At 37.7% G+C, this 24,640-nt stretch overlaps 1 protein-coding gene across 2 annotated transcripts in view; it reads right to left on the bottom strand.

Annotated features, from left to right (window-relative positions):
• adamts14 (ADAM metallopeptidase with thrombospondin type 1 motif 14) overlaps positions 1 to 24,303 on the bottom strand; it is a 51,491-nt gene extending 27,188 nt beyond the window's left edge. For both annotated transcript variants that reach the window (XM_014469179.2, XM_023340896.1), the window contains exons 1-4: positions 23,781 to 24,303; positions 23,114 to 23,529; positions 8,544 to 8,700; positions 4,446 to 4,642 (exon numbers count right to left, since the gene is read on the bottom strand). In XM_014469179.2, the coding sequence (XP_014324665.1) occupies positions 4,446 to 4,642; positions 8,544 to 8,700; positions 23,114 to 23,529; positions 23,781 to 23,859 (849 nt within the window). In that variant the 5' untranslated portion in view covers positions 23,860 to 24,303. The remainder of the gene's footprint in view (positions 1 to 4,445; positions 4,643 to 8,543; positions 8,701 to 23,113; positions 23,530 to 23,780) is intronic.
• Positions 24,304 to 24,640: the final 337 nt, after the last annotated feature.

Here is a 24,640-nt window from a genome sequence, read left to right as displayed (position 1 = left end):
TCAGTCTGCCTGGTTTGCCTTCCTCCTGTTACTAATAAACCACCTGTTTCTTGTTCACTGATCAAACTCCCCAGAACTTAAGCCTCTCAGTTTCTGTCATTCCCTGCCCAATTTATCTGTTTAATCTTCTGTCAATTTGTTCCATTTTTATGCTTGGTTTCCAGTCTCATTTGTTTCCATGCAGGTCATGTAAGGAGTGCATTAATCAGGGAAAGAGTCAAGACATCCAAGGTAACTCTGGAGGAGCTGCAAAGCTTATGGAAAAATGCCTCAAAAGACTTGCAGCAAAATACAGTTTTAAAAAGGGGAGATGAAACGGGTATTTAAAGAGAAAAAATACCTGTTTCTTTACTAAATTAATCCCTTTCCTTTACCAAGACTACATCTTTTTCCTGAGGTGTAGTCTATTACATAAAATCTCAATTAAATACATTTAGTTTTTTGTTCTGAGTAAAATTCTAAATGCTTTACAGGTCTGAATACTTTTCAACTAAAGTAACATATAGCTAAAATCCTGACCTATCCTTTTCTGAGTTAAAAGCAATAATATGACAAACTTATTAAAATATTGCACAGCAAAAATTAGTTCATCATCAACAGTTATTTTCTTTTCATAAGCATCTGTGGCCAAATCTAGAGTTTTCACCATTAACACCATTAATTGTTTAAGATTGACAACTGTTAAACCATTTTGTTATAATTGATTATTTTTATGTTGAAACATATAATGTGATATTATTTAAAAAAGAAATGGATGCAAAGTTAAAGATGAATAAAAATGTTTTGTATCAATGGGCAAAGTTGCAGTCTTCTACTTTGTATTGAGCTCACACACATCCTGCTTTCTCTTTATTGACATATTTGAAAAATAGATTATAAGACGCTTATCCTATAAGTAAAAGTGTATGCACACATTAGAGAAGATTTCTTATCTTTTGACACAAACTTTATGAACGATGCTCTAGTATTCTCAAGTCAACCGATTCTGTTTCACCAGTGAAGACATTTTGAAGCATTGCATCCATTTAGCATGGGTTAATGCATTTATGTTGGTCTAAGTCAGCCATGTTGTTTAGAAATAATTCAAAATTTCCTTTCATTTTGTTGCAATATGAAGCACTTTTGTTGAAAGCTGTTTCATTTTTGATATGTAGAAAAGCAAAAACATTATTTCACCATGCTTAGATCCCCATGCTGTTGCTAGGCTCGGTCTTTCAATATTGCAGAGCCCTTTGCTGGAAAAGGTTGTGTGGTTAATTAGGGTCATTGGACCCTGAGGTGTAGTCTAACGATTTCATTAACGCTAAAGCAAATCGGCTGTCATAAAAACAACCTGCTTATGTAAAAGCAGGCTGTTCTACCGCAGCTTTTTTTGGCAAGCATAATGTGCTTTATTCTAATGTGATTAACTCATTTTATTGTTTTAAAAGAAATCAAATTATCTACACTCAGTGCAATTAGTATTTATAAATGAGAACAAAGTGCATTGCACTAATACTCCTGTGCTTTTACCTCTCACCTACAGGGTATTTTTTCCTGAATGGCTTCTCTGGGCTTAAGGCCCAGTCAAAACTAAGTTCTTACAGATGCAGGTGGTGTCCCAACATTTCTAAACAGTGAGAGGTATATGACTGTGGTTGTCATCATTGCTCCTGTGTGATAATTATTTTGGGTAAATAGTGACTGTTGAAAGTGAAAAGAAATCTCTGAAGTAAAACAAACTTAAAAAAACATGGTTTAAAAAAATAGATTCGTGTTTTCATTGGTTTTCTGGCATGGCACAGTTCTCATGTAACCCCAGATTTGCTTCTGATTGGTTAATAAGCCCATCATGATGACTCCTTCTCCTGAAGTGCATCTTTCAGAGGAGCTATGCTCTGACAGTCAGGCGGAAATTTAGAATCCTTTAACAAGACTCAGTCAACTAAGTCAGAGATTTTTTAATCAACCCTTAAAGAGTCAGTTGTGAGTTTTTTATTTTGTTTTTTAATTATTTGCCATGCTATTGTCTAATTCCGTTTAAATTTCTACAAGATTTTGTTTCGTTTTTCCTCAAAGCACACCATGGAGAATCCCTAACTAGTGATATGTTTCCTTTGTCATGTTCATAGTCCTGTTTCATCACAATATGAAGACAAAAAAACATAGTCCTCAAGGAAACTGTAACAAAACTGACAACCTACTTTCCTCTGTGCAACCTCTGGCTGATAATGGTATTTGGTAGAGGAATTAGCTCTTTACATGGAAATGATAACTGAACAAAAAAAAAAAACTTTTCCACCTAAGAAGAAAAACCTTTCTTTGGTCTGAATCCAAATTTGCTCTGGGATGCAGGTTTCACTCAAGTCTATTTAAGTAAATATCCCACTTACAGAAACAAACTTCAGTTAACAATTCAGGAACCTCTGAGTGACCCCAAGTTGCACAGATTTTCTACTCAAAATCCCTAGGAATGCCTACACTGACTTATATCCATGTGTTTATAATGGACAGCACAGAAGCCGGTAAAAAATGAAGAAAGCTAAAAAACATAGCAACAAAAAAGTTTTGTCATGGAATCTGTAAGCATTTGTGGAGTTTTTCTCTCAACTGAGAGATTCGGGTGGTTGCATTCTTAACTTTCCAGCGAGTCCAGTTGAGGGACGGGCCAGCCCCGTGCACACTGAGATAATTACAAATCCAGGAGGAGCACTCACAAACACACCTACACACACAAGAAGGACTGAAATGGAGCTGTTGTGGGGGAAAATGAGCCTAGCAGCTGTGCTCTACAGGCGCTAGGTGTCTCTGGCTTGTGTATGGTTTTGCACTGACATGGACAAAATGTGGTCTGCAGTGGTCAAACAACACAACCATTGTGCAACAGAGACCTCACTAGTCACCTTGGCATTGTGCAGACAGGATGTTCAGTAATCAATCCCTCGGGAGAGTTTCTCCAGGTGGTACTACACATTCTGCAGCCCTGGAGCAGGGATTCGGAGGGATTTGAGCGGGTAGAGCTCTTTCAGACACAGCAAACCCGTGGCTTACAAGCAGAGCTGAAGGGTTCTGACCTTCGATTGTTTAAACTGCACCACTTTTTAAGTAAAAAATAAAGAAATAAAAGTCCAGTACAATGGGAGATATATTCAGACAACTTTTAATTACCTGATTTTATCTACTGTGATACTCAAGTCAATTTTAAACAAGATTATTTCAAACGTACTCCTCCTGATAGCCTTTTCCAATGCTATTAAGTCATCAGAGTGCATTAGACACCAAGGTCTGACAGATTCCCAGTGTGTATGAGTCAGAGCTGCTACTCAGCACAATCAAGCTCAGTAAAAGTCAGACATTTTGCTCTGTTAAAGACATTTGGCACCAGATTTTAGGTATAAATTCCTAATTAAATAAACACATCATTCTATGTAAGAAGAGCTTTGGCAGTTCAAACAAACGTCTGGCACCACTTTCCATGGCTGCTCCGTACTGCTCCCACTCAACTTTCTAAGTGCTCTAATGCAGCTAATCAGAGTGCCATGCATGGTCCAAATGGTAACTGTTACAGAGTGAAACCAGCTCCCTGTGAAAATCTGACTTGGGGGGGATTTAGGCTCAGTAAGAAGATTATGGTGGTAGGAGCTGGTGGAACCTGTAATGAACGAGCTGAGAGTTTCTCAGAGAGTTTCTCGTTTTGGCCCCGTCGCTCATCGGTAATCTGTCAGCTGCAAAGGAAAATGTGGCAGAGCTTGATGTCAATATAAACACATTCAGCAATATTTTATAGCAGAGACACATGGTTTTAGAGACAAAACAAATTAAGAAACAGCACACTTTTATATCTAGACTATTTCTGACAACAAGGTCACTGTTTGGTCGAATACATGAGTAATAGTAAAGACAAAATTAATTCTAATCATTTTGCTCCCCTGTTCCTGATGAAGAAAACGAATGCTAACATGATCCTAGCATGAATGACAGGTAGAGCTGGGTGTCATCAGCTTAGCGTGGCATGAGAAGCCAGGAGATCAGACAACTTGCGTCACTGAAGTGGTGTGTGCATATAGTAAAGAGATGAGATCCCAGTACCGGGCCTTGGGGATCTATGTGCTGAGGTTGTGTGCTGCAGATGTGTGTTATGTGCCAAACTCTTTTTATCTTCAGATGATGCAGTGAAGAATTTTCTGAGATGTCCAAAAGCTTTGGATATTGTTTTATAACCTAACTCTGCTTTAAATGCCTCTGTTTCTGGGTCTTCATGACTCTGTTTGTTTACCAACATTCTCTGAGAAAGTCATACTTTCACTTCTATATGGAATATAAGGAGTTTAAGTAACACAGGGATAGACTATAATTGCCGATTAGGTGATGTTTTTTTAGGCAAGTGCTTGGGCAATATTTTATTTCAGGGCTGTAATAATACACAGAGGTGAGTATTAATGCATGTCACACTTCTCAGAACTTACAATGTTCATTAGGGTGAGAACGTAATTCTGCACGTGCTCCTTGCCATGGAAACGGATCACTGAGTCATCCACAGCCAGCAGAACCTCGATGTTGTAGTCGTCTTTTTTCACGTGCCTCCTCTTGCGCTCGGACTCGGAGAGTTTATGTTCAACCAAATCCAGAGCTGCAGGAAGGTCTGCGATGCCAACATCTGCCACTGCAGAGACATGAGGAGAATACAACATAACCGATAAGCAGACCTTGAAAATCTTCCTTGTCTATATGCGCTTTATTTCAGGCCCTTTGAAGTGACAAGTTGTGTAGAATCTTATGCAAAACACATATATTTGCCTCTAATCCGTGCACACAAGCTGTCCTGTGTGGAAAATTCCCAGGTGAGTAACACCATAGCAAAATGTATATGCTAAAAATCACATTTTACATCAATGCAAACAAAATATTTTGTTTGGAGATTACCTGAAACCAAATAACTTACTGGAAATTGTAATTATTGTATTCAATAAAAAAAATAAATGTTGCTCATGCTTATAGTCAGAGCCAGTCAGCTGTATGATTGGATGGTAAAACAATCATGGCTGAAGCAGCAGAAAATAGGTTGTAAAAATAGTGACTTTTCCAGCAGATGCTGAATCAATTGTTAAAGGAGAAGAAATTGATGGACAGTCAATGAAAGTTCACCCCCTTTTCTTGGCTCCACTGCGCTCCTGAGTCTCCCATTGTGCCATTAGAGCACAGCATTCCTCATCATACCAGCTGCTTTTGTGAACAGTGCTTCCACTGCTGGGCCTAATAGATACCCAGAGAGCAACCTTAAAGCTGCAGAGTCAGAGTAACCTTTAAAATGTGCACGATGGGATTTAATTTGCAAGCTACAGCTCCTTTACCTTTAATTATGTATGATATTATGGAATGTGTGTTTTCTGTAGTTTTCATGCTGAGAAAGCAGAACCCAATTGGATTTTCAGATGGAAATAATATGTTGGTTCAACACACGTTATCTCTCTAACAATAAGTATACAGAAATCGGCTGATTTTCACCTTAACCGGCTCTATCTAGTGACCGGTCAGTCAGAAACTAAATAAAGTAGATTTCTTTTTACCCGGATCAGTGAATGTATCTTACCCAAGCACTACTCCTCTGTGTTTGTTGTGACAGACGGAAGAAGGCTCAAAGTTAGCCATGAGACATACAAATGTAAAAAGCTATTTAAAAGGATGTTATTTTATATGACACCCCAAAGCATCTGGTTCATTCAAAAATTCTAAAATCGTATTATTTTCTCATCTGTGAAAGCACCATACCCAAACACTGTCACACCTACAGTCTGCAGAGTGGAGGAAATTTTGATGTGTGTGTTTTTTTTGTTTTTTTTTATCAAGTCAAAGGAAGCACAAAAGGTTTGCGCAGTTAACTAAGGAAAGCTAACAGCATTTTCTACTGAAGCCTATCAGCCATCTATTCAGCTTGTTTTAAGGTCACTTTGGCTCCAAATATTGCAGTCTGCCACAGGATGTCTAATTTGGGGCACATTTGTCAAAACAGCGAAGAACTAAACTTAACCAGTAATGAGGGAGTCCCAACATATTACAGCATAATTGCTCTGTTTTGTTCTTTTGAGCTTTCAACTTCTTTCCATTGTAAAACATGCCACCTTGCCAGCTTTTTGAAAATCTTAAGGCCTACGCTACATTGGATTTTTCTTGGAAGACAGTGCTTGGAGGGAGAGATAAATTCACACTTGACTTGAGTGCATACTGGTTGCTGTTGCTTTGGTGTCGGATTTAAAACGTGTTCATGCATATAAGAATGTTTTTGCAAAAGATGTCTTCAGTATAAAGCTCAGTGTTTGCTTCTCTCTGACCCCTGTGTTGATGTCTGGCGCAGCATGACCGTCTGGTTTGCCTGTTTTGGAACGTCTGGGGTATATTTTTGGGCGAACACTTATAATTTCCCAGATGAAAGTAGTAAATTTGTAAGTAAAGACTACCACATACTGAGATCAAAGTGGAACACGGACAAATGGAAAAGTTTATTCATACCATAAAGGTGCAACATCTCTCCTTTTTGTAAGATCAAATCAACTCCACCTACCACAATATGCAAAAGTATTAACAGCTTTCCATCTTTACCAAACTTTGTTTTGTTATATTCACAAACTTGAACGAATTAAATGTAACCAGGGATTCAGTGACAGCCTAATCTGGACACAATGGAAAAGTGATCATTAAGAATCCATTTTGAAAGAAAACTGCAGTACCGTTTGCAGTTTGCCAGAAGCCATGAAGGGCCACAAATAACAAGTAGAAGAAGGTGTTCTAGCCAGATGAGACCAAAATGTAACTTTTTGTCCCACATGCGCATCATGCTGAACACACCATGCCAATGGTGAAACATTATAGTGGCAACATCAGGCTGAAGTCTCTTCCCCGGCAGTAACAGTGACGCTGGTGAGCGTTGAGTTTCACCTTCCAGCAAGAGAGCAACAAACAAACACCCAGAACTACAAATTGAATGGCAAGGAATATTTGAGTGCTAGGGTGGTCCAGTCAAAGTCCGAAACTAAATACAGTTTAGAATCTGTGCCGATAAATGTTTTTCAGATCTGTGAACTTCAGATATTTAGGCAAGAAGCATAGGGTCAGATTTCTATAATTTGATGTGCAAACCTGATGGAGGCAAACTCCAGGAGAATCTGGACAAAAACGCAGACAACACTTTTCAAACTTCTATTTGTAAAAGAAAAAATATATATATTTCCATTTCTTCAGAAAATTAAAAGTACACTATGACTAGTATGACTTTAAATACTTTGTGGCATTCTCACATGGCCTTGTGAGCTTCTGAAAGATTAATATTCAATATTTACAGTGATCAGAGGAACACCTGTTTATGCAGTATTAGACAACACCACAAACTAATATTTTTTTACTTCATAAGAAATGTATATAAAGAAATTAGACAATATATCAGCAAGACAATCGTGGACATCCATAGCTCATCTTTGAATACATTTTCCAAGTGGCTGAAGGTGCTGCATTCATCTGTTCAAACAATTGCATGCAAGTATACATCATGAGAATAATGTGCAGCTATCATGCAGCTCAGGAAGGAGATGGGTTCAGTGTACCAGAGCTGAAGAACAAAACTGATGGACAATGCTGGTGAGAGAATATCATTAATCTGCAGTGAAATTAGCAGTGTGCTGACGGGGGCTGAAAACCCACTCAGCGAGGAATAAGTCATTACGCCACAAGCAACACAAAAAGCCTGATGATGTTTTGCAGATGGACTCAGAGGCAAAGACCTTCATTTTGGCTATTATGACATTGCTCCATTTTGGAGGCAAAATGGGAGAAGCTTGTAAGCCAGAGAACACCATCGCAACTGTGAAGTACGAGGGTGGCAGTATCATGTTGTTTGAGTGTTTTGCTGCAGGAGAGATTGAAGCACGCTACCAAATAGATTGTATATGTGGAAATATTGAAGCAATATCTGAGAAGACATCTAGAAAAGTCAAAGCTTGGGCGCAAATGGGTCTTTCAAATGGACAATGCCACCAAACTAGCTACAAAGTGGCTTCAGGACGAGAAAGCCAACGTTTTGGAGGGTACATCACAAAGGCCTGGTCTCAAGCCTGGAGAAAATTTGTGAACAGTTCTTAAATGTGTAGCCAAGCAAGATTCAATAAATGTGACTGTCAGAAGAAATGGGCCAAAAATGCAGCAAACTATTTTGATAGAAAGATTCAGCATTTAACACAAGTCATACTTGAAAAATGGATGTAAACTTCAGAATTTGAAAAAAGTTAAAAATGATCCTTTTCACTATTTTGATATTTAGCAAATATAAATAATTCAGTCAATACAATCTGAATAAAAAATACGTTTTTATTCTGATTTGATGTGGAGCAGTGAGAAAAGGTTATGTCTTTTTATCCATTTTAAATAAATACCTGATGTGTTTTGCGCGTCCTTCTTGCAGGACCTATAAGTGACCATGCAGCTGAGCTGTTCTGTTCGTTTTGTAGCCACAGAGCACTTAAACCCACACAGTGCTTTTTGTTTCCACTGATGTAAGACTCCTTCCCTCCTCCTACCTTCATTGTGTAAGTCCTCTTTCCGCTGGCCCGTCTCCCGCTTGATGGCCGATCTGCGGTAGACCACGTGCACTCGCCCCTTTACTTCCACATCCTGTTGGCCTTTCTCAAGTGGTTCAATGAAAAACTCGCCATTATCAGTGCGGATCAGGCCTGCCTGGAAAAACAGAACTTTGTATCAGAGCACCATTCTTCCTTTAAATCAAGTTAATCCAACTGGATCCTGTAATAACAGTAGAGCCGGACAATTGGGAGATTCAGTGTAATAAGGAATGGTGAAGGTGGACACAACTTGGCAGCTTTGAAGATTATTTCTAAACAGTTATTAGTGAATAACCTGAATATTTTACAGCTCAAAAAGGTTTGTGACACTTTACTAATCTAATTCATTTGTTTACATCTATAATAAACTTTGAATCAAATACAGAAAAACCTTTAATTTGTATCTTTGATTTTTGCCTTTTACTTTAATGAGTTCCCACTATAAAATGCAGTTTAAGTTTCAAATCCTAACCCTAATCCTAATAAAAAGCTTTCTTCCTTTATACAGACGACACCTCTTCAGTTTAATCTGAAATTTCAAACACTTCACAAAGAAGTTGTATTAGCTTGTAGACATTTTAACATTAATTGAGCTACAGAAATATAATTTTTGGTATGAAAAATTAATCATGTTTGCTGAGGCTTGTTGCCGAGTGTCTACAAAAAAGGTCAATGTGGAAGGCAGCTGCCATTCTCTAATTCAAGTCAACCACAAACCTGCTATTTTCTCTTGATTGCATAAATATACAAAACGCCCACATAATACAGAGTGAGACATTTTTATAAACATTGCAACAGATTGTGCATTTTATTTGCATAGAAAATCAGTTTATTTGTCACTTGAAGTTATATCTGTCTGGTCCAGAAGTACACACCTTGTGCTCATTTTGTTATATGGGTAATTTTACGGGGGTACAGTACTTTATCACTGGTTTATTATTGGAGCAGAACTGCAGTAGAGCAGGATGAACTTGCAAATATCCCAAGTTCACTTTTTTTGCTTGTTTATTCAGATCTTTTTCAAGTTCTACAGATTAGATTTATATTTACAGTGCCTAACAATAGCTTATATTTGGAACGTTTTCTCATTTTGCCCCTTTACAACCACAAACTTTATTGTATCGGGGTTCTCTTGTGAAAAAATTTAAAAATGTAGAAATTTACATATACCCCTAAATAACTTTAGGGGCTTAACCAGTTACCCTTAAAAGCACTTTTGTGGTTAATGAACTAGATTAATTTAACTAAATCCTTCTGCCATGTGAAACCCTCCAAGGTTTCATAGTGAACATTAGTAAATAAACAGCACCAGGTGAAAAGAAATGTTTTAGTGAAATTTAAAACAGGGTTAAATTACAATAGAATATGACAAGCTTTATCGCTCAGAACACTGGCCAGTTCATCATCTAAAAATAGAATGATTGTGACTAAAAAAATCAAGTGAAGACATGGCTGTCCACCTAAACTGACAGGTCAGATAAAGAGAAGATTAAATGGAGAAGCAGCAATAATAACCATGTTGACCGCATGACCATAAGAAGACCTCCTGAAGAACTCTCTAGTGCTGCACATCTTTAAGAAACCAACATGTAACCTTTTTGGCTTTAATTCAAAATATTATGTGTAGTGGAAAACTAACCTCTGGTAAAACATGGTGTTGGCAGATTTTCATTTTACATTATGATAGCCCAGTCAGAGTCTGTGTTTAAGTGCAATTGAGACAGCAACACTGGAAAATTGCTATGCACAGACATGCTCTGTCCATGCTCTGAGCTTGAACTATTTTGCAAAGAAGAATAAACAACAAGTGCAGACTCTAAATCTCCAAAGCTGGTAGATACACCTCTAAACAGCTGCAACTAATTGTGGCAAAATACAAATAAGTGCAGGAAGAAGGGAAATTACTTACAGGGTACGAATAAGTGTTATTAAATTATAAAAGCCTCCCTTTATGGCAGTGAGCATCTTGTCTGCCTTTCCTGAGAGTTTAGGAAAGTTTTGTTTTTTTTGTCATGTTCCCGGACAACACTGTTCTGAGTTATGACTATGCAGAGTAACAATATGCATATACTGTATTTGGTGTAGCTACAGATCAGAAGCAACAGTGTACTGACATTTCTCCGTCAACATATTCACTGCTAGTCACCTCCTGGTCATGTGATGCATTGTTTATGTAATGATATTGATAACAGCTGCTCTATCTGTACACAGGATGTGTTTTGAGGACAGTATTGAGTCACATTTTGGAAGCAAGTTCGACAGGCTACACAATTACTGCTTTACAACAGATAATTAGGGCTCAACATGGGATCATTGACGTCATATAATGTAACATAAAGTTGTGCTTTGACTTAAGGTTCAGGCTAACTCTGCAAACTCCTTTCAAACAGCTATTTTTGAAAATAAATAAATAAATAAAGCATATAAGAAACTATAATAGTTTGTAATGTAATACATGTCATTACAAACTACATCAGTTTAAGATGACTGTCACAACAAGGGTTGGGGAATAAAATAATCAAAAATCTCAATAACAAAGAGAAACGTAGGTTTTAAAATTCAATAAAACAGATTGTGCAGACAGTGTGGGGGTCAGTATTCTTTTATTTTTGCACAAGAAGTGCACATTTGATTTGCATTATTTTCTGGTTGAAATATATCTGCACTTCTAATTATTACTGTATATAGATTTTGTACATCAAAATATTGCTATTTGAGAAGGTCCCATTATTAAGTAACAAAATAAAATTGTTTAAAACCCTAAATTCAGTGTTTAGTTTTTTGACAACTTGCAATGCAATACATTTTAAAGTAACTCATTTAAATTTGGTCTAGAGACTTTTCATTTGAAACCTTGCTATGATCATTATCATCATAATCACTTCAATTTAGTCACAACACTGACCTACTTTTTGACAAACTCAGCCAATAAATATTAGACAGCAGGGTCACTTTAGACTGTGTAAAGAAAATTAGATCTAAATCCTACAGCAAAATGAAGGGTTGCTAAAAGACACTAGCACACAAACAACGTACAAAATATGCACTTAATGAAAAAATGTGGAGAACTTCATGTTCCAAAAAATGCACTCTATCTTTTTAAGTGTTTACTGATTTTCAATGTGTTTATAATTCCCTGACTCATTCTTGCTATTGCCATAACACCAAGTTGATTCATTACAAAAACAGCATCTATAACCAGACATAGGTTTTTCATTAAACCAAAGTTGACTGTAATGGAAATTACTTATTTCTTAGTATCACTGTCTGTGGTTTGAGCTCGCAATGAACCCAAAGCAAAAGGTCAACTATCTTGATTTGCTAAGTATTTGTTTATTTACAGCTGATGACACTGTCGTGGCAACACTAACCAGCATCACAGCATATCACATGTTTGCCAGCCCTTGTTTGCTTTCATTTTTAAGCTTTTGTCTATTTTCATTTGTTTGCAATGAAAAACATCCCACTAAGAGTGCACAGGAATAACTTTATACTTTTGGGAGAAAGTGCATTTCTTCAATGTGCCATCTTGGATAAATTGCTCCAAATAAGCCCATACTACTATACACTGTTTTCAGCTGAAGTGTTTCTCCAAGACTTTGTTGAGAAAGAAGGAAAACCTCTTCAACCTATCATTATCTTCGTGACACAGAGACACCAACAAAACCTTTGGCAAGTGTGTGTGTATTTACAGCTGCTGAATGAAATCTAAATATGGAACAGAAATGAAAGATCTGAGTTTGGTAACTCTCTGCTCAATAGCAGTGATATATTTATTTACCTTCAGGGTGACATTGCACAGTTGGGTTAAAGAAGAGTGAGAGACAAAAGTCTGCAATAAGAACAAATTTGATCATGTGTCACTGTTGTTGCATAATTTGAGCTGAGTCATTTTTAATCTTCCAGACAAGGGTATGGCATCATTTTTAAGCGGAAAAAACGTGTCATAGGTTTTTTGGGGGGGTTTTATATGTTTTCTACAAATAAAAATTCTGAACTTGTGGAGGGAATTTTAATTGAATCCACGCAAATTAATACCGAACAATTACAGCTGGTGCAAAATGTTTTCCTTTAGTCTCTGTTGACCAGAGCACCTCCTGCATGACTGATTGCAAACAACAAAAATTAATTCTTATATTATCTTTTAACAATGACTTCCCACCCTCTCATACATTACCAAATTTGTGAAGCACATGACAAATACAAGTTTTCCCACCTGACATGTGAATGTCTGCAGCTCATCCACAGAAGCCACGCTCCTAATGGCTGTCAGGTTTTCAGCGTTGGTAGACAGCTGTGTCCTGATAGGTTTGAGGATGTCCCAGAAAATTTGTACTTTTGGTATGATTAGCTTACATTCGACTACTGAAAAAGGTTGGCTGTCCTGCATTGTGTTTAGTGGTATCAAAGAAAAGAGGGTGAATTTTATAACTATAATTGTTAGATTAATACCATGAGACAAAACCCTGTGACTTTCTAACAGGGGTTGCATCGACATTCAAGTGTTCCCTCATGTTTCATAATTGCCTGAGAACATGTGACAGATAACAGCTTATGTTTTATTCCTTTTTTCCACTGTCAACTTCACAGTTTTCCAGATTTATACAGGCATGAATTATAAGGCAAGTTTTTTTTTCCACTGAAGTCAAGTGACATAGAGGTCATAATGTTACTCCACAGGCTGCGCTACAATCTCAGCATACAGTTTGAGAGGGAGTCATCCGGCTGTGCCACACCACACGAAAAAAACCCAAACATAAATCTGAACCTTTAGCTCACTGGTGCACTAAATTCCTCACCTCTGCAGGGACAACTTTGAAGTTCCACATGCACTGTATGTCATTTTAGGGTGAGACAGTATTCCTTTCAAATCCCTACTGGAAGGTTAAGTGATAAAATCATTAAGGCAAAGATTTTTTTTTTATTACCGTAGTATGCATCTCTGTCACCCAGCAGTTGTCAAAGTTAAGAGCCTGGGTGCTTCTTCACAAAAAGAAACAATATGAAATCCTACACTACTCTGAACCGTAATAGGCTTCAAACACTGCAACAATGCTTTCCTCAACAGGAAATCATGCCGTGATTCATATGTCAAGATAAAGATGATTGTTTTCTAGAAAAACAAAATCAAATCTTTCCTATTTATTGTTTCTTCTTGTCATTTCCAGCTTTGAATGTCCACCATTAATCACAGATAGCTGGTAAACAAAGGCATAGCTACACTGCAGTGTTGCCATCACGCTTGGTGGTCTAGTTACATCATTGCCTGAGATAATCTGATGGAGTCATCCTTTATGGTGCATGTCAGACAAACAAAAATCCGAAAGCTGAATAAGCACCACAGGCTACGGATGCAGGGAAATTAAAAGCCAGCTTTGGTTCCGGAGGCTCAACCTGTAATTTGTGGTAGATTATTTGGAAACATGCATTTAGGTTCCAGGCACGCTCTCTTACTGTTTCACCAAAAAAACTGGGAGACTTAGGAAGGTACTGTGATGTTACATCATGAAGTCAATGGTGTACTCTTTCTGTGAAATTTACCCCTTGAACTTTTGTAATAAGATCTACTATCTCTGGTAGGATGAAGCGGGTCCATAGCAATATGAAGGGACTGGACATCTCTGTTATTCCTGTTAAATACGAGTTTTGTGAGAAAAAAAAAACAGAATTATCAACAGAGTAGGACCCTGGTTCACCTATGCGGCAGTGTCATAATGGGAAATAACTAAACAGAACAGAGAGTAGAGGAAGGAGCTTAGTTCCTCATTTCGTTTTATCCTTTACATCTCACAGTGCTCACATATATGACTGATCAAGAAGAGAATCATGAATAAAAAAAGAGGGGTTATAATCACAACACTAATCTGCATGAATTAATCACACCAATTTAACATCAAGTGGATAGCTCAATCAACCAGCAAGCTGCACAAGGGAACAAATCAGTTTGCAAACAAGAAATAGGTCTTTTAAAAACACACTTCTTATACTAATCGTAACAGCATGAGACATAGGAACTTCTCTGTCTAAATTTGACCAGTTTGTATGTTTGCACAGAAACCATGTTCTACAAAACAAACAAGGTGTCCTGTCATCATCTACTCTGCCTTTCGCTGAGCATCTAAGCACCACATTTATCTTTTAGGGTTGCACAACTGCACACAGACCTCTTGCTCTCAAAGTAAACTGCATGTTTTTAGCTTCTTTGTACCTGTCAAGAGTATTAAAGTAAGGTAACAACTGTTAATCGTTTAGTATGTAATTTTATGATCCTTTGTTGCTACTTGTAGTGGGGGCTAAAGTACAACAGATGAACACTCAGTGTGTTATTTATGCAAGGACCTCCATTGACAGCATTTAAAACTTTTATTTTTTGGACGTCTTAACAAGTCTCTAATTCCTAATGTCACCATCACAAAGTGTCAGTCTGAACTGTTGTTTAAATGTGTGTGATTGTGGTTTAAAAGTTTTGTTTGCTGTTCTCATTGCCTGGACGTTTATGGATTTTGATGTTAAATTAATGACCTCAGTCTTAATGCCCGACATTAACAAATAAGGTAATTCTTGGATCAGATCAAGAAAAAAATATTTCAAATAAAGTCAAAGCAAAGAGAGTCAGCAACATTCATCCACAAATCCTGGCACCTCTGCTACAGACATGCAGTGTAACTTTAAACAAGCAACTTTTATTGCAACATAATCTCGGTAATCTCAGTTTTAATTTGAGCATTTTAACTCACTGAGAAATGAAGTTATTTTTAATAAGTGTGGATGATGCATCATTTGTCTAGAGAACATTTAAATACAAAAACATACTGTATATGCTGCAGTAAAAGATGAGAGTGATATGAAATATATCACATTTTTGGCTACAGATCACATAGATCTTTATTTAGAGACTGCCTACATACCAGCAGGGTTTTGGAAGGCTAGAATAATCCTAGTAAAACATGCAAGCATGGGTACAACAGTCTGCATCTATTTCCAATACATGGAAACTCAAAGTCTTTTACTTAGACCTGAAAAAAAGCAAGCTGTCTCACTTTGACTGTTGCTAGGTGCCTCTGTGACTTTTGGACCGATAGACACAGAAATAGCGCTCCTCATCCGGTGACAGGGTGTGTAAGGCACTCGTGTTACATCTATCACACGTGTAACTCTACCCATCTGTCATCTGGGCTAATTCTCAACACATGAGCAACACCAGTATTATCATATCCATCATTCATCATTCCACAACAGTAGCGTGCCAGCTGTTGCTATCGAGAAGGGGAAACTTCAACAGGAGGATATCACAAACTTTGAAGCAGTCAAACAATAAACTATGAGTACAGATTGGCTGTTGGATCATCAGCCAACAAAACAGTGGGGCTTTAGCAACAAAGATAAATCAATGATTTATAGTGTAATGTCATAAGATAAGAATGCCAATAATGTTGCACCATCAGGTTTAGGGCAGAGGATCAAACAAGGCTAATGTGTTGCTTACAGTCCTGAAATAACTTGAAACCTGAAAATTTTTTCAGATTTCATCCGGTTATAACCAAGCACTAAAATGCATTTATTGGGTTTATGTCAAAGTCTAACACAATTGGAAAGGAAGACCATGCATTGTTTTAGAATATCACAAACCCCTGAAAAAAATCCAGTGCAACTAATTACTTCAGAAGTAAACACATTAATAAACACGATCCTATTTAGTCTAATTTAGTCGCACTAAAACTCCAGCTGTTTGGTTAAGGCTTTGCTGAAAAGTATTAACAACTCCATGAAGAACCAAGGAACATTACCACTACTGTAAAACATGGTGGTGGTAAAGCTGGTCATATTTGATAAGAACATTGTTTGGAACACAAATGTGCACAACACTTTGTAGTTTTTAATTTTCAAATTCCATTCATATTCCATTCTTTGAATTGACCTGCCACATAAAATCCAAATAAAGGATTATGTCTGGTTGTAACATGACAAAATATATATATAAAAAAACTGTCCCATACCGCTCAATGCTTTGCTTTAATAAATGCACATGATATGGGTAAGAAAAACAAATCCCTGATATGAATCTACTCTGATCTTGATTCATCCACTTTTGAAGACTTCGTGCTGGCAGTACGACAAAACACACGATGTGTGTCAAAGATCTGACCCGCACATTCTGACTCTAATGCGTGATGTACTTTTTTTATGCCTTTCATTCACAGTCCTTTCATCACACATCATCTTTTGAGCGCTTTCCACATCAAGCATTACATGTCAGCCTGTCTGTGTAGCTTCAAATGCTCCCCAAGCACCCACCCTGCTTGCTCCAACAGGTCTGTATTTAAGTTGGCTTTGATTCAAGGAATCACATGGACAATATTCCTGAGAGTCTGACAGCACCTTCAAAAGCGAGTGCTCACATAAATCACAAGTAAAACGTGGCTACAGCCCCCCCCCCCCCAACTTTCATCTCTGTGAATGTGTCTTTAGAGTGCTAGCAGCTCACAGTGTCTCAAATAAAAGAAATAAATCTAAGCCAGATTTGTTTTTTAGATACACTTTTGTTTTTTTGTTTGTTTCTTTTACTTTCAAACAGTTGTTATGCATCGCCGTGACAACAAGGTATTGTTCTTTACAACCAGGAGCAGCTGATTAGAATCTCAAAAGCTCAAATAACACCTGAACTACAACCCCAAATCTCAGAGGAGCTGAAAAGGTTGGAGAGCAGAGAGAGAAGGAGGAAGTTCAAACCATCTATTCCATTGATCTTACTGGGCGAGGATAATATCCCCAACCTCAATATCTCTCTGCCCAGCTTTCAAAACATCCGGTCAGATAGAGATTTAAAGAGAAGTGGCAAAAGCAAATGAGGTTAATTACTGGTGCTTGCCAACAATTTATGGTGTAACTCAGGTCATGTTACTGTGAAATATTATTACTGCTGACCAGACATTGAGCTGTTAACTCGTCATGACAAACATGATGCTGTCAGACAGCAACAGTCTTCAGACAGATGGCTCTTCAGATTTGTTTCCATAAACATTATATACATACCTCATATCAAGATAGCAGGAGATACAACCAAATCAGCAGTGCAAATGATTCCTAAAAAAGGAAGAGTCTAACAGGACAAATTCTAGCATGATCTAGCATCAATTTTTATATGGTGGGTGAAAAAAGAGGTGCATAAAACTCTTATTGCTGATATCATAATGTTTCTTCAATAGGAATTAGAAAGGCCATGGTATTTAAAACTGAACAGCATTGTTGTTTAAGGTTTCTTTCTCAAGTTGAGTTAATAGAAGGTTGCTTTATTAATTAACATAATCAGAGAGGAACTCATTTTGAGGAGTCTAATTTAACCAATTAGAACATCAAGGTGAGTACATAAAGATCCTTAAACGATTATTTTTGGTGTTGTGATATTTTTCTTTTACTGCTGCGCTGGAGTTCTCATTAAACACATAATTGATCAATTATGATGATCTTGATGGATGTTGTTTCTGCTAAGGCTATCAAAGCTGCAATGTGTGGGTTTAATTATGGCCTCTTATCAACAAGCTAAGATTTATTGGCTTCTCATGACCAATATGGCTACTCAGAAATATTTGAGCAGGAGAGCTGGGGGTTCTTGTTTTTCCCTTTATCTTTAACAGTTTGTACTTGTAACTCATATTTATGTGCTCTGGGAGTTTTGCCACACCATTTATATAAAAGGGAACTAGCAATTTATCATGTAGTGAAATCGGTTGTATATATGAAATTGAGATTTTGTGGAAGCATTGTAACTTCAGCCTTTAAAATACCTGTATAAAATTTTTTTACAATTCTTTCACACATTTGACGAATAAGCACGTCTGTCTCTCAGGCATTTGTTGATTAGATGGATGGATAGCGGCAGCCCAAAAGCATGGGGAGGGTTTTTTTTGTAGCAATGTGCTAGTACGTCACTTGCAGCCTTAAGTCAGTAAAGTGCACAATAGCAGTCTAGCAGTCTGTCAGGAAATAGCACAAAATACACAGGTTTTACAATAGTAAAAAAAGCATGGCTTGATTTAATTAATTTTTTTTCTCAAGGTGATTTGCCAGACTTGTATGGAACAACAAAGAGAGGACATAAGTAGCTTTAAGAGACATGTATTACTTCCTAATGGAGTATTGATGGAACACAAATCTGGTCCAAATAAACTAGAAATTGAGCAGTAAAGCTCTAAGGCTCCTGAGAAGTTTCAGAATAAGTAATAACTTTTTCAGTTACTGAGTAAAATTTAGAGCTTCTGCGATCAGTCAACATAATCAATGTGATGGACTATAGTTAATCTATATTTAATATTATCCATATTTAGAATTGACATTTTCATTCAATGATTTTGAGCTACTTATTTTTTGATTTTATTAAACAACTGATATATTTCAAACTGCTATGTGTAAGGGTTATTCTTAACAGCAGTCTATATACGTACTCTGAGAAAATATCTTTTTCAAAAAACGTACAAGTCTTTCAAAGTTCTCAAAGGCTAAAGTCTGGAAATATTTAAAGCTACTTAACAATAGATGGTTTGGATGCTCTTTTGGGTTTCATTTAAAACCACCATCAGCACAAGCATCACATGCATGATGAGCTTCTGAAGCAACAATAAATCTGAATAATAAAAAACCCTCTTGTTTGCATTCTGCAACATCCCCATTGTTACTAATGATCTGATGGTGCAAACAAAGCCGTATTAAGGGTTTTAAAGCTGCTGAGCTCCCCCTATGAAGTTAGTAAAGTGGTTATGGTAACAATTAAACACAATTGACTGATTGATGCTGTGCCTGAGTGTGACAGTATACAGACTTTACACAGCAAAGCAGATGTGTTTTACCTAATCCATCTTAATTACAGTTAATTGCATAGCTAATGATAGCAATTCAGATTTGACCCATGTTTTTCACTTAGATGCAACAATACACGTGACACATTCTTCAAATATCATTCCAGATATTGACATGAGGGGATCTTAAAGTCGGTGAATATTTGCCTCTGCACATCAATGTCATCCCCGTTACTGTATATCCCAAAAGGCCTGTGATGACCGTGGAGACCACTGGAGTCCAGCGATATCATTATGTTCAAGAAATCAGCATGAGCTGATTAAAGCTTTGAGACATGGTGCAATCACAACCGAGCCGTAAAGACATAGTCAGGCATAAAACTCAAGATGGGGTCTTAATTAGTGCTAAGGGGCAATGTTACAGCCAGAAACTACCAATCAGGCCCCATTTCTGGGTGTTGTGATGGACTCAGAACTGAACCTTTAGAGACACATAAAGACAATTTCAAGTCATCACCTTTGGTCAAATTGTTTTCTGCAGCAAGGTCTTCACAGGTCTGGCTAAAACGTCAATCAGACAGCTGCAGCTGCTCCTGAATGCTGCTGTTCTCATTCTCATTAAAACTAGGAAAGCCCAGTTCGAATGACTTTACACTCGTGAGAATAGACCTTAAAATACTTTTGTTATTTTATCAATTGCTCAATGACTTGCTACCAAAATAAAGATCTGCTGTTTGGTCTTCTAGTCCAAGTCTACTCTGCATCCCCACATTCCGAACCAAACACAGAGAACCACCATTCAGTTTTTATGCTTCACTAATTTGGAACAAGCTTCCAAAAACTGCATAACTGTTGAAACACAAAGTTCCTTCAAATTAAGGCTAAAAACACATTTGCGCACAACTGACTTTGATTAATAACTGGAACATCATGAACTGAAGTCTGCTTTTCCGCCTGGTATTTTTTCCCTCTCTTTGTCAAGGAAATGTAATGCATTTTGCTTGTTTGCTCCTTTATTTTTCTTATCACAAAAAGCCTTCTGAACTCCCATTTTTCTGAAAATGTGCTGTACCAATAAAACTGCTTTGTCCTTCCTTGTCAAAGTGTGGCAAGAAAATAAAACCTTATACCACCGCCACCAGCTTGAACTGCTGATAGTGAGCAGGACAGAGGCATCCTTTCATGTGGTTTATACCAAATTCTGATCCTGCTATCTGAATGTTAGAGCTTAAATCAAGTCTTAAATCAATGTTTTTTACTCTGTTATTGCCGCCCCAGTGTCTGGCGCACGATATAAACAGTGGAAGAACATGTAACCATTTATTGCAATTGGCTAAAGACAATGGAGTTGGAATCTGACTCAGATTAACTCTTAATATGAATGTTTTTCTAATGAGTTTTTTGAGATGCTTGACTGTATTGAATCATCTCTGGCCCAAAGTAATAAGTAATTAAACTGGTCAAACTTGAATTAATCTACATGAAACATGGTCTTTAAAACAGAGATTGAAATTTGTGAAACTTTTTTACTAACACAACTTTTCTAAAAACACAAACTGCACATATATTATTATTCCTCAGCTATTTGGCTCATGCGATTTCTGTCAAAAATAGTTTTGAGATAGTTTCGCTTTTTGGATAGCTAAAGCACTGGCTGCTCTCAAGCCTGCCAGTTCAAGTGTCACACAACTGTTTTGTAGTAAATGTCCATCAGTGGCTCAGCTTTTCTCACTCTCTCTCTGTTTTGTTACACACATTTGAAAACCAAGCAGCTACGCAAGAGCAGAATGAGGGGGTCTTCTGATGTTGCAGGATGCAACCAAGTGACGTTTTGTTTTTCAGATTTATGGTTAATTGTTCCCTTTGCTTAATTATGGTGGAAATGTGGAACAAAGAGAGATCATTTCTCTAATGCAGCACGGAATTTCTCTAGTTTGTGTTTTTGTGGTGTTTTCAGATTTTCTATTCATTATTAAAACTGAAAAATGCCTTTTGAACTTACAATGCAACACGGGCAGAATTTGTCTCCTAGGAAAGACAGCATTCAGGGGAAACATTTAGATAAAGTAATAAACTTGTCTCTTTCCACTTAACTTTTAGGACTACAATGACAATGGTTGATAACGCAAGCAGTGGGAACTAGTCATTATTTTGATTTCTTTAACCTTATTTGCCATTAGCGGCAGGTTGGGTTACCACACAAAACCAGATTATAGAAAAACTGTGAGCTGTACGAGCAGCGAGGGTTCGTGACGGGATTCAATCAGTGGTTATTATTGATTTCTCAGCACACAGCTGCTGATTGCGTGCCCAACTGCAGCTGCTCCGACTGAGCGTCCCGGGTGAAGCTGAGGCCTAAATGCGCTCCCTCATCAGCTCTGCCAGCAATGCTAGTTTCAACCCGTAGTGCTTTTGTTTGATAGCTTACAAACATATGCAGTGAAAGGTTTTAGTAAAACAGTACGATGTTATGTGCCCTGCTTCTCTTAAGAAATGAAAATATGTTTAGAGGAACATTAGAAGCAACTAAAAATCCCACGGAAACAGAATATTATTTACTGATCACAAGTTACTGCTTCGGCTAACTCAGTGACTGAATGTCTAAGAATAAAAACATTCAAACACCTGTTCTGCCAACGTACAGTCAAATAAATTCAAAGTGTTTAAGATTAAAAGGACAGCTCAGAGATTCTATATGCAGCTAAGAATATAAGCATTCATAGCCCTGAAGTTTGTTTTTAAAATGTTAAATAGTAAATGGCTTGTATTTGTATAGCACTTTATCAGGTGCTATACAAGTACAAGACGTTTTACATTACATTCACCCATTTACACACAACCACATGCGTTCTGACTGATAATGACATGAGGATACCTCAAAGATCATAACCAAAGCTATTTGCAAAAATAATCTGTTTATTCCTACAGTTTCTTTAAAAAGTATTTATATTCCCCAAAAATCTGTGGAAACTTTTGTGTTATTGGCATTGCATTTGCATGTTTCCACTGCTACTTTCACAATGGACCTGCGGTGGATAGTATTTGAGGTTGAAAGACATCCTTTCCATCACCATAATCTTTTGCTCCCTTAGTAGATTTATCTATCAGATCCAAGTTAATACTCTGAATTGACTAATCCAAAATGTCAGTATGTCAAATTTAGAGACTACTTTAAACCTAAATCTTTCAGGTGTATGAATAATTTTGAGCTTAACTTAATATATCAATAAAGTTTTACTTTGACTGCTATCCTTTTCAAACTTTTCAAAGATATTCTAATTTATTGAGATGTACCTAAAGCTTGTAACTGATAACTTTATTGGGGTATTTTATTTCAAATAAATCCCAATTAGTTGTTTGTGGACCCAAAGCTAATGGCTAGTAAGAGAGGAACCAAGACCACAGCAAACCTCTACCATCCTTAAACAGCTCTAATATCTGAAACATCACTGCTTAGTTCTTTACACAGACGCAGTGTGCCACTAGTGATCTTTCTCTGTGAACCCTGTTCTGAAAAGAGAACATTAAAAATGATCCAGCTATTGTAACTGTTTGATATAAAAGTGAAGCCGTGAACAAAACACTAATCGAGGTGTTCTATGAAAGCATAAAGCGTATAGAAGTTTAGAAAAACAATGTTCTGCAACATTTGGAGGGATCTTTTCAGTATATATATTTGTTTCAATTATTGAACTAATTTGTTTGTGTTTAGCCCCACTAAAGGTTCACACTTACCAGTCCATCACAGTTGCTGATGGCCACAGAGGCCTCTGGCATGTCGGTCACATCACCGGTGAAGACACAGTCCCGGTGGATGCGTTCCTTGGCCTTTTCCTCAAAGTCCTCCTGCCATTCCACGAAAGCTCCAGGTGCCACCAGCCTCCTGTTGGCCTTCAGGCGAAGGTGGAGCTCTTTCCCAAACAAGGTGACATTGAAAAACAAGTGCTGACCCGTACTAGAGGTGACTGAGGGCGTCTGGGGGGCACTGCGGGCCATTCTTCTTCTGCTGCCAGGAGCTGAGGGATTCTCATCAGCAGCCTCACTTTTACTTCCACTTCCAGCAGAAACCACGTGAGAAATGTACCGGCCTTGGGAGTCTGTGCTGAATGGCACCATAAGACCATATTCACTTAACTTTCCAGAGAGTTTTTCTGATGGGACAAATGGTGTCATATAAGAATCACATAAAAATGACATAAAATATGCCATGGAAAAAAATGAATAGAAAGGTCAAATAAGAAGTGCTTATTTAGGAATAGAATGCCAACTGGAGGGGATTCAGTGGAAAATTCAACAATACTTCTTTTCATTTTCAACATAATGTGTCTTTTTTAGTTTTTGGGGTTTTGCATACATTTTTCATTTATAAAAATGCAATAAAAAAGTGAAAATAAAGACTCACCCTCTGATTCCGCAGCCAGAATATGGTCCATACATATTTGACAAAGTGAAAAGCACATCAATAAATATAAACAATCCATAGCGAGGGCTAAAGTGTGAGAGCTGCCACTTTTTTTTCTTTTTTTTTTTTTTTACTTTTCCTTTCTGTAGTAAACTTTGTGAGTAACGTTTCTCTCCACCTCCAATGAAAAACAGCCCAAAACGCAAAAGCAAAAGTGCTCAGAGTTGAGCTCCAGCGAGGCAGCCGGGCATTTCTCAGCGTCCTCCCCGGTCTACACGCCAAACTGAAGCTGCTTCCAGTGTGTTGGCCCTCGCTGAACTGCACACACCGAAACTGCCGCGTCCATTTAGGGAACCGAAGAGGGGGGTGTGGGGGGTATCTGGGGGTGCTGATGACGACAAACTCTCCGGTATAAGAACCGGGACGGTTGGAAGTTGTTGCCCACTTTTTCCCCTCTCCCCTTTTCTTTCCTCCTCTCTTTCAAAACTTTTTTTTTCAGCAGGACAGCACCGAGTTAACACACGCCTACACTGAGAGAGAAAGAGGTGGAGAAAAAAAAATAGGTAGAGTTGAGATTCAGAGACAGAGTGTCCCAGTGGTGGAACATCTGCAGTCCAGTCGTGCACAATTACGCACCGATGGTGCGGCTCCGGAACGCACAACTGCTAAACTGCAACCACTGGGAGCGCATTCTCCCTTGAAGACAGCCACATATTGAGACACGCGTTTCCCCCCTACCTCATAAAGGCAATAGTACGTTATATAATCGTATTAAGTTGGGAGAGAGAAAAAACAGCCTCAGACACAGCTGATGTTCAGTCATGGAATTTGGACTATTTTTCCTTCTGTAACACGCCGAA

Source organism: Xiphophorus maculatus, chromosome 10 (genome assembly GCF_002775205.1).
Source record: "Xiphophorus maculatus strain JP 163 A chromosome 10, X_maculatus-5.0-male, whole genome shotgun sequence".
NCBI lineage: Eukaryota > Metazoa > Chordata > Actinopteri > Cyprinodontiformes > Poeciliidae > Xiphophorus > Xiphophorus maculatus.
Note: the sequence above shows the minus strand (reverse complement) of the source record. Positions and strands in the feature narration are given on the sequence as shown.